Source organism: Phaethon aethereus, assembly GCF_964289735.1.
Source record: "Phaethon aethereus genome assembly, chromosome: 18".
Lineage (NCBI taxonomy): Eukaryota > Metazoa > Chordata > Aves > Phaethontiformes > Phaethontidae > Phaethon > Phaethon aethereus.
This window is the reverse complement of record NC_138594.1, coordinates 9805755-9819027: the sequence shown is the minus strand read 5'-3', so window position 1 is coordinate 9819027 and position 13273 is coordinate 9805755. Positions and strand designations below refer to the sequence as shown.

Below are 13273 nucleotides of genomic sequence, written 5' to 3'. Positions count from 1 at the left end.
CCCAAGAGATTGAAGGCTTTGCCTCACAAGTGGGGATGGCTTGTGCTGGGATGGCTGTGCCGATCCCCGCTCTGCCCCTCCGGTGGCCCTTGCTCTGGGAAGTTCTTCCTTCCGCTGCAGGGATGGCTCAGCTGCTCTGGGGTAGCTGCTGTATTTTGCCCATTCCATTGTGAATATTTTGAGTATATAAAGGTGAATTGATAGCACTGAAATATGCAGAACCTTAGCCTGGGGCAGTTCAGCGTAGGACACAGGAGCTGCCAGGGTGGACAGTGTACGTCAGGAGTTGCTGTTGTCTTTGCGAGGTGGGCAAGTGGTCCCTTCACACGAGAGAGCTGCAATTCAGAGCTGCCTCAGCTACCAAGCTCTGAACTCAGTAGCTCATAGGTCTTGGTCGTGTGACTAGATGGTGCCTCCCCATTTCCTGGTAGCTTTCCTGTTTGATCACTTCTTGGAAAACAGTGTCACTATCTCCTGTCTGAGTGAAAAGTTGCTAAACCTCTCCCAGTAAGACTTTTTTTTTTTTTTTTTTACAGTTGGCGCCCAATATTTAGAAAAACCACCATGAATCCAAGTCATAGCAGGTGAAAAAAATGACCACTGTTCTTCACAGTTCTTGTAAAGTGTTTTGTCTTAATGTGCCTTTTTAACAGATTTCAGTCGCTCAGGTTCTCATTCTGTGCTTGGCAACACTTTTCAAGCTGTTATAGTATAATAAAAGGGAAAGCTCACCCACAGCTTTTTTTTGGCTATTATATACGAAGAATATGTAAAGAATACAAATAATTATATACGAAGGGCCTCTTGCCCTTACGCCACTGCCTCGTCGCCCTGTGCTTTTTCAGAGAAACAGCTCCTGCCTTTTCCTCCAGGAGGCAGTTACGGTAATATAAAAACCTGGTTTTATAGTTAATTTTCTCAGAAGAAAGGTGCCCTGTGGGAGAGAAGAGCCATTTCTCCCGTGAGGAGTCCCACCTGAAGGCAACGTGCTCGTGGCGGTTCGGGCTGGAGGCCCCTCGCCCCAGCCTGGGCAGATGCTCTGTGCTGCCTGTGGCTGCAGCAGATGCCATGTGAGAGCACCCAAAATTTTTACGGTTCTTGAAACGTTAAAGTTCCTCTTCCCCGCTCCCGGGACTCTCCCCACCCCAGCGCCATTACGTTTGGAACCGGTTTCCAGTTTGAGCGATCACCGGGCGCTTCTACCCGTCGTGCCTTGGCGTCGCGGGTTCCCCTTGCCGCGTTTTTGCCGTTTGCCGGCGGGACCGGCAGGGGGCGACAGAGCGGCGCCGTCCCGGAAGGCGGCGGGCGGGGCAGAGCGGCGCGGCCGGAAGTGGGGCCGGGTCGGGCGCACGCGTGAGACCCGTCGGGTGCAGGCGCCATGGCGGAGCGCATCGAGCAGCGGCTGGAGGACCGCGTTCCCGAGCTAGAGCAGCTGGAGCGGGTCGGGCTGTTCACGCGTAGGGAGATCAGGTGAGCCGGGCGGGGGCCGGGGTGGCAGCGGGGCCGGGACCGGGTGCCCGGCGAGGGGCAGCGAGCGCACGCAGCGCGGCCGGGCTTTCCCCGGTCGCTGATTTCCCCTTCCCGCAGGGCCGTCCTGAGGAAGGCTTCGGCGCTGGAGTACAAAATACAGCGGAGAGCGCTTCGGAAGGAGGATTTTATTAACTATATTCAGGTAGGCTTTGCTGATGAGCAGAGCGTGTTAACTTACGTTGCAGATCCAGCTCAGTTAGAAGTTTGTAGTGACCCACGTAGGAAAGTATACCACGTAGACCTGCTTCTTGAGGCCTTCCCTCACCTGGCCGTAGTGTTTGCTCGTGTTTTATCGGCACACGCTGTTAAGACACACCAAAGCATGAAACATAGCCAGGAGTTGGTGCCTGAGTTTGGGACGAGAGAGTCTTCTTTCTTGCTGTGACTTCTTCCGCTAGTTTCTTCTCTCTCCAGAGATGCATAGACTCCAGTTCCCTGATGTGCTGTGCAAATTGTAGTTAAGTGCAATTAATTTTTTGTCGTGTTAGAAGTTTGACTTGTGCATTCTAGGAATATGTGGGGTGGTAACAGCTCAAGTCTGAAATATGTGCAATACAAATACTCAAGCTTACTTTCAGTCAGCCTTAGAAATGTAGTGGTCTGGCCGGAAAATTGTTGCTTACATTTTTCTGGATGTAATTTTTATTGTCCACTTGATTAGCTGTAAAAAAACTTGATTGGTATTTTTTTCGCTTACTGTTATGTGTCTCCTCATTTGCTTTTAAATGTTTTTTTTTCTTCCTCTTTCAGTATGAAATTAACCTGCTGGAACTGATCAAGAAAAGAAGAGCCGTAAGTTTGTCAGTTATTTCGAGTGCAAAATATTTTATGTCAAATTTTCTATTGCAATAAAATTAATACTTCTTTTTTCCTCCTAGCGCATTGGATATTCGTATAAGAAGGATGAAATTGAGAACTCTATTCTACATAGAGTCCATAGCCTCTTCAACCGTGCTACAGGAAAATGGAAAGTAAGTTTGTTTGTTTATACTGATAGGTTGAAAAATGCCCTTTAGGTATGTAAAATTAGCTAGATAACATTGCCACCAAATATTTGCAATAATACAGAAGAACATAGTAGAAAAACTAAGTGGACATTTGGTCTTACTAGTTAGCAGTAGCCTAGAAGTAGATCATTTGTATCATTTGTTTTTTGTACACAAACAATATTATGTCCTTTCTCAGTCATTAGTCCTCAGCTGTATAGAGCCATGTAATGCAGTGCGAGTTTGGTCTGTCTGCTTGCAAGGACTAGGAACAGAATGAAAAGAACTTTCAGCTGCTTTAGGAAAAGGTTGTCTAATTTATCTAATGATAAAACCTAAGTGAGGTGCCTCAGGAACCATTACAGTGAGCTCTCTAGTGAATTCAGTGTAACATAGATTTTATTGGAGAGGCTGCAAGGAAAGGATCTTGAGATGGGAGGGTTAGCTTTTCTCAGATAGTTTGCAGAAATTTGAAGATCCGGGGGGGAAAAAGAAAAGGAATTTGAGATTCAAAGTCCCTTCTCTCTGCATGCTGAGTTGTTGTACCAAGAGCATATTGTTTGCTTGTCGATGTGCAAGTGATTTTGTGTTCGCCTTATTCTAAGGGTGATTCTCTCCCCCTTGCATTTCCAACAGGAAGACATCCAGCTTTGGCTTTCACATGTTGCTTTTTGCAAGCAATGGGTGAGTTTTCACAATGCTAATCTTACCTGATTTGAGATACTGGATTAGTGTTTAATCAGGCATCTGGAACTTGAATTACAAGACAAGGGTACAGACTTTACTGCCACATGCTGTAATACTGAAATAATTTTGATAATATTATTGTAGCTGCCTGGGATTTTCGCTGATGTATGTAAGTGTAGAATTTGACTTGGAACAAATTAGTATGAAATTTGATGCTTGCAGGTGGCAAAGGTGAGGCTGATTGCATTGAATCTGGGTACCATTTGGTTTGGGAGAATCGTAATATTGGTTATACCTTCACTGGAATGAATGGATCACCTGTCTGTGAATTGTGATTTTGTTCCAAACATTTCTTACAGTGGCTAAACTTCCCTGTGCAAGTCTTCATGTTAGCATTCAGTCACTAGCCTTCTGTACTGAAGAAAGTGACCTTGTCGTAGTAATGCAAGTGGTCAAAGAAAAATGCAGTCTTTACCTCAGAAGTGGTCAGTGAGACTATGGGTTTGTAACTTAGGCAACATTTATGTTAGCTGTGTAGTTCAGAAACGTTTGAGTTAATTACGCTAATCTGGTCTGGTAACATTTGAAAGTTGGTCAATATTCAAGAAGTAAGAGAAACTTTCTACTGAAGATAAAGTGGCAGAGAAATGTCTTTTCCAATACAATTGCATTACAACTTGTAACCTTTCATAACAAAACTTTCGTGCTGGTGGTTCAGCTTGATACTAGAGCGGTTACAACAAAAATTTTTTTTACAGAATGCAAAACATCAGCTTAGTAAGGTGTTTTCTTCCATGTTGGCCATTCATCCCAATAAACCAGGTCAGTAAAACAATGGCGAGTGCTGCATAAATGACTCGGTATATATTGTATAGTGTTGATGTAAGTTTTGATAGATCTCAGTTAAAGCTGTTGGGGGTAAAAGTTCCTGCTCTTTTCTTTGCCTTGCTGCTCCTTTAGAGAGCGGGCCTCTGACAGGGATTGTGCTGAGCAATTAAAAGGTGATGTGAGGTAGGAGTCCCCATGGTCTGAATGACCATTTCCTAGGTAGACTGGGGACTAGGTAGACGTTTCAGAGACAGGAGATGTTGAATACTCATGGCTGCTTTTTGGCTTTTGAAGACATCTTTGTCGTTGGATCTGTAGCTATACCAAGTTAAACTTTCTGGATCTGCTTAACTGCGTAGATACATCCTTTACCTCGGTTTTACATGGGAGATAATCAGTCTTATTCCATTGCTGAGCTCATGGATTACATTGGGCTGGGTATGTCAAACAACCTGCGTGTTCTGGAGAGTAGCCTCAAAATGGGTTCTCATGACCAACCACTTCCTTTGCCTTAAAATGAATTTATTTGTATCATATGTTGCAGCACTGTGGATTATGGCAGCAAAATGGGAAATGGAGACACAACTCTCATCAGAAAGTGCTAGGCACTTGTTCCTTCGTGCTTTGCGCTTCCATCCAGAGTGCCCAAAACTTTATCAAGAAGTGAGTTCCTGGTTTTCTTCTACGACCAATTACTTCATCAATCAGGGCAGATCAGTCCAGCATATTTCTCAGATTGGTTTCAGAAAACTTGTTTTGCCATCAGTAGGGAAACGTTGTCAAAAAGATCTTAAAAAAAAAAAAAAAAGTACCTTTTACTGGTGGTATTCATCAATTGTTTAGCAAATCCTGTATTTATGTACGCAGAGTGAGGATTTTACACTGTTACATGTGTTAGAATTCCCTTTAAAGTACTGTATGCTCTGCTAGGACATAGTTCTCTGGATTAAATCTGGCATCCCTAGCCTTTTCTAGGGAACATGCTTTTCTTTGAGGGCAAGTTAAGGCTTAAAGAATGACTAGAATGTGGTAATTTCTACATGTGGGAAATTTCTGAGTAAGTATGTAGGGCAGATAGCTATATGCACAAACCTTTAAAAACCAAGGCTCTCAGACATCTGTGGGATGTTTGCAAAGTCCTGATTAGTAGCTCCTCAGAGCTTGTTTTACCATGTCTGTGGATTTAGATGTTTTATGATTTACCCCACCTCCACAGTCATTTAATTTTATTCTTTCTCTTGCAGTATTTCAGAATGGAGCTGATGCATGCTGAAAAACAGAGGAAGGAAAAGAAAGAGTTTGAACAAGCAAAGATGGACTTGGTAGGTCAGCTAAACTTACTTAAGAGCTATTGTCTGTTTGCATATCACACATTTGAATGCATAGTTTTAAGGAATCTGTATTAACGGTTTGTTTGAGAATAGCTTAGAGAAAGTTTTTGTTCATGTCCTGTGCCTGTGTTAAGCTTTTTAAGTGTTTGCTGATGCTCAGCTCAAATACCTCATACATTGATTTTTCTTTACAATTGTAAAGTCTTTTGTTACATCTCCCCAGTTTGAAACTTAATAGTAATGTCTGGAAAGGAGTAATTAAACTTACTATCTCTTATTTCTTTGTAAGTTTTTTGCATGTTTGCAAAAATGGTAGCTGAGAAAGGGAAGCGATTTTTTTCAGTGATGTTATGCTTGATGTTGCAGGGGGAATTCAATTATGCTGAAGAGATTCTCAATGGGGAAATGGCTCGCATAATCTACAGGGATGCTGCTCAAAAAATTAAAGGTGATTTAACATTTCTTGTAGTTACTTAATAGGAAAATTGTCACCTTTAACTCAGCTCTCCAGTAGGTAACAGAGAGAAACTTTGTTCCAGTGTACACACTAAGATATATTTTCAAATATACCATTTCTTCAGTAGACCCTGGATAATGCCAAAGTATAAATTAATAGTGCTGACAGTTCTGATTTCATAACTGTTCTGCAGGTTGACACCTCTTCCGGTACAGCAGCTTTTGGGCTGAAGCAGCATAGGTGCTGGGCTTACAGTGTCAAAACTAGCTTGTTTAAAAAAATAAAGGGAGGACAGTTCAGAATTACACATCTTTTTTGCTTTTTTGTTTACTGAACATTAGATCACAACTAAGCAGCTACCACTAGTGACTAGAATTCAGACTAATAACAAAACAGGTTAGATTAACGAGGCTTGGTAAAATTCACGCGTTTTATTGAGACAATTGGGTAAAATAACTGCAAAGTAGTAGCATATCTTTGAGAAACCACGATAGATGGAGATATTTTGGAGGACAATGGGCAAAATATAATAAAAATGTCGTAAAGTAGTGGGGAAAAAGGACATTAGAGGAAATTACAGGAAAAGTTTTAAATTCCTGGAGAAATAGTGGAATAAATAGGCATGCAAATGATTTGTAAGCACCTAAAAATAAGAAGGTGAGTGATGGCTGATAGGAATTTGCAATGAACTAATTATGTCAAGTCCTGTCACTTGGTATTCTCCAAGATAAGTTGTGGAGATACAAGATGGATGGATATAATTCATTGACGTATACGGTGTGCAGCTTTGGAGAGGTCTGTCCCAAGTGTTGTGCCTTCTGTGTTTTCATGGCAGAGTCAAATGGTAGAGAAGTAGAAGTAGAGAAGATGCTGATTAAACTTGCAAGTGGAACCAAGCTGGAAGGATCTCTAAGCATGTCAGGATAGGACTAGTTTATCACTTTGGAGTCTGGAATGTCTTGCCTCTCTTTTTTTCTTTTTTTTGTTTTCTTTTTTTTTTTCTTTTTTTTTGGTAACTGGATAACATGAAGTTGTGATGAATATTGTCAGGCAGTCAGCATCCTAACATGACTTATCATACAGCTGGAAAACAGATTTATAGAAAAGAAAAGGGTATCTGCCTAGGCACTTAAATGTTATCTGTGTCTTGACAAAAGCTTGCAAAGAGAGAGAAATGCAAAGTGTGCAGTGGATGCAATACACCACTTGATTTTTTTTTTCCCCCCCCCCTCCTCTTGAAATGTAGGTGTTGAGTTCCATCTGGCTGTGCTTTCTATTGCAAAGCTCTTTGATTTTACCCAAGATTTGCAAAAAGAAATTCTTGAAAGGTGAGGTGTGGCTTTGTGGTTTCTCTTTTTTACTTTTTCTTTTTAAGAAACATGTTCTCGTAACTTCTCTAATTTATAGTGAGTTGACAGGTTAACAGCTAAAGGCTGTTCCTCTAAAAATAAAATGTTAAGGCCTGTGGGAAATCCTTTAAGAAAAACAAAATATGAGGCAAGCAAGAAAAGAATACTTGTCTCTAACTTGAGAAAAGGCTTTGAGAAGCTGCTAAGAAGAATTTTGTCACTGAATAATTACTGTGCTTAGTTTCTGTAAATTAACTGCAGAAACTGTGGATTTTCCTAGTGTACTTTGTGGTTCTTTTGCATCTTTAGTTGTTCCTCTCTCGAAAGAAACATCTCTATTGAAAGCTTCCTGTCTAGTTCATGCCATTACTGGAGAATATCCATATTAAGTAAAAAAACATAATAGGCTAATATTTTGTCTTTCTCTTGTGGAAGGGTAAAATGTTTTTTCTCTGGCATTTGGTTACTTAGAAATTAAGTACATTTCTACACCAATATAACAATGCTTTTAAACATACCTGCAAAAGAAGAATGAGGGTTGAGTGGTATTACAGACATGGTATGTTTAGTTTGCAGACCAAGTATGCTGATGATCCTCTTACATGGGACTACATGGCCCGTCATGAGCTGGAGCTGGGGTCCCTGCAGTCCACAGAACACATCACAAAACAGATGAAAGTATCTGAAATGACACAGAGAGAGGAACGATGCTGTGCAGTCTTTGAGGAGGCTGTGAGAGCAGTCCCAACAGGTGAAATGTTCTACCTTAATTTTAACTTTTTTTTCCTGGTACTTCAGCATACTGTATACTGTGAAAGTTTTGAAGTAGGTGTTGTCAGGCTCTACCATCCATAAGAGAAGGCAAGCAGGTTTTAGATACTACCTTTTGGGGATCTATTGTATGTGTTATTTGGGTTATTTTCCAATGCATTTATACTCTCAAAGGAGTTGCTTAACTGAAAGTGGTTTTTGTTGCTTGTTTGCTTTTAATTAATGTGACTTAACCAATGAGGAGAATAGAAGCCCATAGATGAATAGAGGTTTGGGAGTTGTGAATAGAGGAAATTTCCTAAATAAATAAAACCTGTAGAACTCAAGTGTATTGCTGGTTAGCTGTGTGTGAGCAATGTTTTTGAGTTGCCAGTGGAGTGGCTATCCAACTTCAACATTGGGCATTGTCCTTACTTTCAGAAGAGGGAAGCTACCAAGGTTCTATCTGTGGAGTGGTCTCAAACTTCCTGCTTATATAGCCTTTGAAGTCATAGGATCTTTGGGTTGGAAGGGATCTTTAATGGTCCAGGCTGAACAACCCCAACTCTCTCAGCCTGTCCTCATAGGAGAGGTGTTCCATCCCTCTGATCATTTTTCTGGCCCTAAAGTCAGGCAGATAAAGAAGGATATTCTAAACTGCCTGTGAGTGTCCTGACTCTTGCAGGCCCATTGAAAACTACAGGCAACTGTACACTGAACATCCATTGTGACAGCATGTGCTGAAGCTTCAGCTGAACGAAGAGCTTGGTGCTCTTTAGAAAAAGAGCTACTGTCTGCATCTTATACTGCAAAGCCATTTTTAAATGTTAGTGTTATAAATGTAGGGCCTCTTTTATAATACAGCTTTTTAAAACATAGTTGGCATTAACACTGAGTGCTTGGATTCTCTGTATTCCTTATAGACAAATATTTGTGCTTACTCTTGTGATTCTATAAAGTGTGATATTATGCCTTTGATTCTACAGAGGATATGTGGAAATGCTACATCACCTTTTGCTTAGAGAGATATAACAGGAAAACCAACAGTGAAGAATTAAAGAAAAAGGTAAAAGCTTGCTAGGAAATCATAGTAACAAATCATGCCTATTTTTACTGACTTCTGTAATCCATCAGACAAGAAGCAAATATATTTTAGCATTTTATCAGAAATAATTAACTGTGGCCATCATTAAAAATTAGTCTCCATCTGAGGGAATCACTTTTACTGTCAGACTCACATGTAGCCTTCCTGAACATGAATAACTTGGCCATCAACCGGCCTCATCAGTCAAGTACAGTGACATCTTTGGATGACAGTTAAGAGTGCAAACTTGTTAATATTTGCTGACAGTCCTGCAGACCTGTGCTTGTTCAAAGAAAAGGATGAATTAAAATGATTCTTGGAAATAAGTCTAATCAAAATTTGGTGCTGACACGTGGGCACCTTAATTATGCATCTGTGCTTGGATATGACTCAGTGAATTAACTAATCTTCCTGTGCAGTTTGGTTCCCTTTTAATATAGTAAAAGAACATTGCTATGTTGTTGTTCTGCTCCTTAAGGAGGAGATGCAATTCAAATGCTCAAATTTCCCCTTTATCTTTGAATGTATGCAGGGACCGAAAGCACTGGATCTGTAACTCTTACTGAATTTCAGTGACATGTTGATACACTGATCCACTGGGCTGCGACCCAATGCTGGGATCTGGTATATGCAGGAATAAAGCTTTTTTTTCTATACTTTTTTTTTCCTCTGTTGGTTCTAGAGGCTGGAGAGGGCACTGAGTGTGTTCAACAAAGCCCATGAGCCCAGTTTGCTGCCAGAAGCTCTCTATAAGCAGTGGGTAAGAGACACAGAAAAATAGGTTGTGAGACTGTCCTGCATTGCTTGCATGCCTGTCTCTACCATTTTGAGTAGATGGAAATCTGGGCAATATTGTGTTCAAGGCCTTGCTTTTTAACAAGGTATTACAGCTCTCTTGTGGTAATTAGCTGTATCTGCTGGGTTTTAGCTTCAACTATTACTGGAGTCTAACCTCTTTGAGAAGGTAACAGAGGTGGCAGAAGCTGCAACTAAGCGCTTCAACTTGTCAGTGGAAACGTGGCAGATGAGGCTGCAGGTGCTGATCCAACTGAAGAGTGATGATGTGACCCAATGTTTTGAAGAAGCCGTTAAGCACCTCAAATCTAAGGTCTGTGCTGATTTTACGGACTTTGCCCGCATTAGTCTTGACAGGAAACCTCTGATACTTGAGTTGTGTGGTTTTTGTTTTGTTTGTTTTTTTCCTTTACAAGGCATTCAAAGACCCTAACTATTTTTAAGGTAAAAAATAAGAACTTGACATTTCACATGCACATTGCATTCAGCAGCATTAGGGAATTGCAAATTCACTTCATATTCACAGTTTTAAAGTCTGAATGCGCATAGGTGACATTTTGCATACTCTTCTAGCAGTCAGCTGGTATTCTTTGTGTCTTAATTTCCTGTTCTTCACTGTGCTGATATATTGTTTGTGTGTGTAGTATTTCAAGCCTTGAATTAGCTATGTGCTCTCTTACTGAGAGGAAACAAGAAGGTGATTGTTTCTTTCCTCCTTGCTATTCTCGGACGTTACCTTTGTACTGTGGTGATGCAGAAGAACTTGTGTCTCATCCCTGGCAACATGTGTTGCAGCTGTCCAGCTAAGTGGTATTTGTCCTGTAAGTGAAGAAGTGATTTCAGTGTGCAGTCCAAAGTTGTCCAAGAGCTATGTCTAAAGGACATTTTTTACAGCAGCTGTAATACAGAACCTGGTGGATGTGTTGCTGTCTGTTTCTGTAAATCAGTCACTGTATTTCAATAATTTGATTTATCGGCTTACCTTGTAGGGCACTTTGCCATTATGGACCCTCTGGGTAGAATGGAGTGAAGGCACAAGCAGCAAGGAAGACACAGAAGCTCTCTACCAGGTACTTAGAAACCTACTTTTTATGACAGTGTAAATAAACGGGAACAATGTGTGTGGATGGAACATGTAACAAATGCTTTATACTGCAGTTTCTTCATAGATGTGTTGATATCAAAGAACTTCAGGTAAAACTCTGTATGTTACCAAAAATCAGTTGGACATAGGCTCATAAGCACACATGTTGTCCCCATGCTTCTAAGACATATAGATGTTTGTAAGCACAACCAATGATGGACTCTTCTTTTACTTTGTGGTCTAGAATTTCTGCTCTATTTTCAGATGTCTATCTGAACATGGAAAAGAGAATTTTCCAATCTCTGTGAAAACATCAGCCTTGTTACAGAAAACTCAAGAAGAAAACTGGGACTTTAATCTCACTGTAAATTCCCTAAATAGCTTAAGGCAATAATAGCTTGAGATCTGCTTTATGTCAGATGCCTAATTAGGGAGAAGGTACTACTTGGTTTCTTTTCCTTTGTTGCCTTTTAATCGTAGCTTATATGGGTTTGTTCTGTTTTGTTGTCCTGCTGTCCCCGTCCCCATCCCCCTGTCCCCGTCCCCGTCCCCCCCCCAAACTTGCAGAGATCCTTACATGCCATAACTCCTGCTGAATCTGTGACTATGAAGGAGAAGTATCTTGACTGGACTTACAGAAGTGGTGGTTATAAGAAAGCTAAGAGAGTCTTCACCAGGTGACAAATAAAACCTTCAAATCTGATTGTTCTAGGGCATATGTTAAAAGGCTTGAAGCCTAAAATTACTTATGTTTTTACTTCAGCCTGTGTGAAAATCGTCCATTTTCACTTGACTTCTTCAGGAAGATGATCCAAATAGAAAAGGAGCAAGTAAGTTCTTGAATATCCAATTAGTGCGTTGTATTTGTAAAATACACTTCTAACTTTGGATTTAAATAGGAAACAGCTTATGAGTAGTGTCATTAGTTTGTGATCAGTTCATATTTGTCTTCTGAATTTGATTCATAGCATGTAACACAAAACCAAGTTCCATGGTAACTAATCTTTGGCAGTGTGCGTGTGTGCATGTAATTACCATGACTCTTTCTTTGTAAGAATTTAATCAAGCTGCAGATTCACTTCTGTACAAAATAAATGGCCTTTTAATACCTTTCTTTGTTAGGAATCCTGCAAAATGCTTCATCTGAGAGAATACTATGAACGTGCCTTGAGAGAGTTTGGTTCAACAGATTCTGGTACAGGAATTTCATTTATTTATTTATTTATTCATGCATTCATTCAGTGCTGCCTTTCTTATTTTCATGCGTTTCAAAAGGTAGCTGTTTGTTCTGCCCTTGTGATTGCTGTCATGCAGAGTGGAGCTTATTTCTTCTGTGCCATTAAGTGCGTGACACTCTGCAGTGACCCTTCACTTTTAGTCCAGGGTCGTTCACAGTGGGATGGCTTCAGCAGAACTACTAGCAAATAAGGTTTTGACACTGGCTGGCATGAGAGATGCATATCACCTTTAATTCGGATTTGCAAACAGTATGGAGCTATGTTTTCATAATCAAGATTTTTGCATTTTCCTTTTCAGAAAGTAAACAGCTCAATTATTGCTTCAGTATTTCTTAAGACATCACTATTCTAGCGGGGAGTAGAACCCAGGCTTCTGGTCCTCAAGGGGCAGGGGGTTGTAGTTTCACAAAGTAAACCTCATCGCGTTAGCATCAAGGACACTTGCAAAAAGAGTGTTTCTAGGTTAGGTTTGGTACGTTTTGTTTAAGTAATATCCAATCAAAACCTAACCAGAACTTCTATTTTTCTTTTAAAGATCTCTGGCTGGATTATGTCAAAGAGGAGCTAAGTCATCCCCAAGGCAAACCAGAAAACTGTGGGAGCATTCACTGGCGAGCTATGAAGATGTTGCAGGGAGACCTGGTGGAAGACTTTGTTTCCAAATACACTTTATTGCAAACTGGACATTTATGAAAAACTATAAATAGTTACAACATGACAGTGCAGATTTTTTTAACTTCTTTGTACAAAGGTTAATATGTGCCTGAATCATATTAAAGTGTACCTTTACAGCCTTGCATATGTGGAAAAACAGTCATCTGCCGCATTTGCTTCTGCCAGTGGCAAGTTCAAGTGCGCAGTTAGAGGAGAAAGCAAAGGGCGCTCTGAGGGTGTTCCTCGTTCAGGCTTCTGAGAGCAAACTTCCTCCTGCCTAAATACTCAAATGGAATAGTCATAACGCATCAGCTTTTGCGCTCTGGAAAGCTAATATTACAGCACATCAATGCAAAAAAACCCCAAACCTATGGAAAGTACACCTGTGGGAGTTACTAAGTTGAATAACTAAAAGTGCAACACTGGAGAAACAATCTGTAAAATTATGGCATTTATTGTTGCTTCCTAACCTTGAAGTCATCTGTAATCCTCTTTTCAAA

General features: G+C 40.6%; 1 protein-coding gene across 1 annotated transcript; it reads left to right on the top strand.

The window, feature by feature from the left end:
- Window positions 1–1378: 1378 nt before the first annotated feature.
- UTP6 (UTP6 small subunit processome component) lies at window positions 1379–12876 on the top strand (the record flags this gene model as incomplete). Its single annotated transcript, XM_082008139.1, has 19 exons — window positions 1379–1470; window positions 1588–1672; window positions 2281–2322; window positions 2409–2501; window positions 3153–3200; window positions 3962–4025; window positions 4576–4694; window positions 5276–5353; window positions 5729–5810; window positions 7066–7147; window positions 7738–7919; window positions 8905–8984; window positions 9685–9762; window positions 9931–10110; window positions 10787–10867; window positions 11449–11558; window positions 11645–11711; window positions 12004–12076; window positions 12655–12876. 19 exons carry the CDS (start codon window positions 1379–1381, stop codon window positions 12810–12812), a joined length of 1794 nt encoding a protein of 597 aa, XP_081864265.1. The 3' UTR covers window positions 12813–12876.
- Between the last annotated feature and the right edge of the window lie 397 nt (window positions 12877–13273).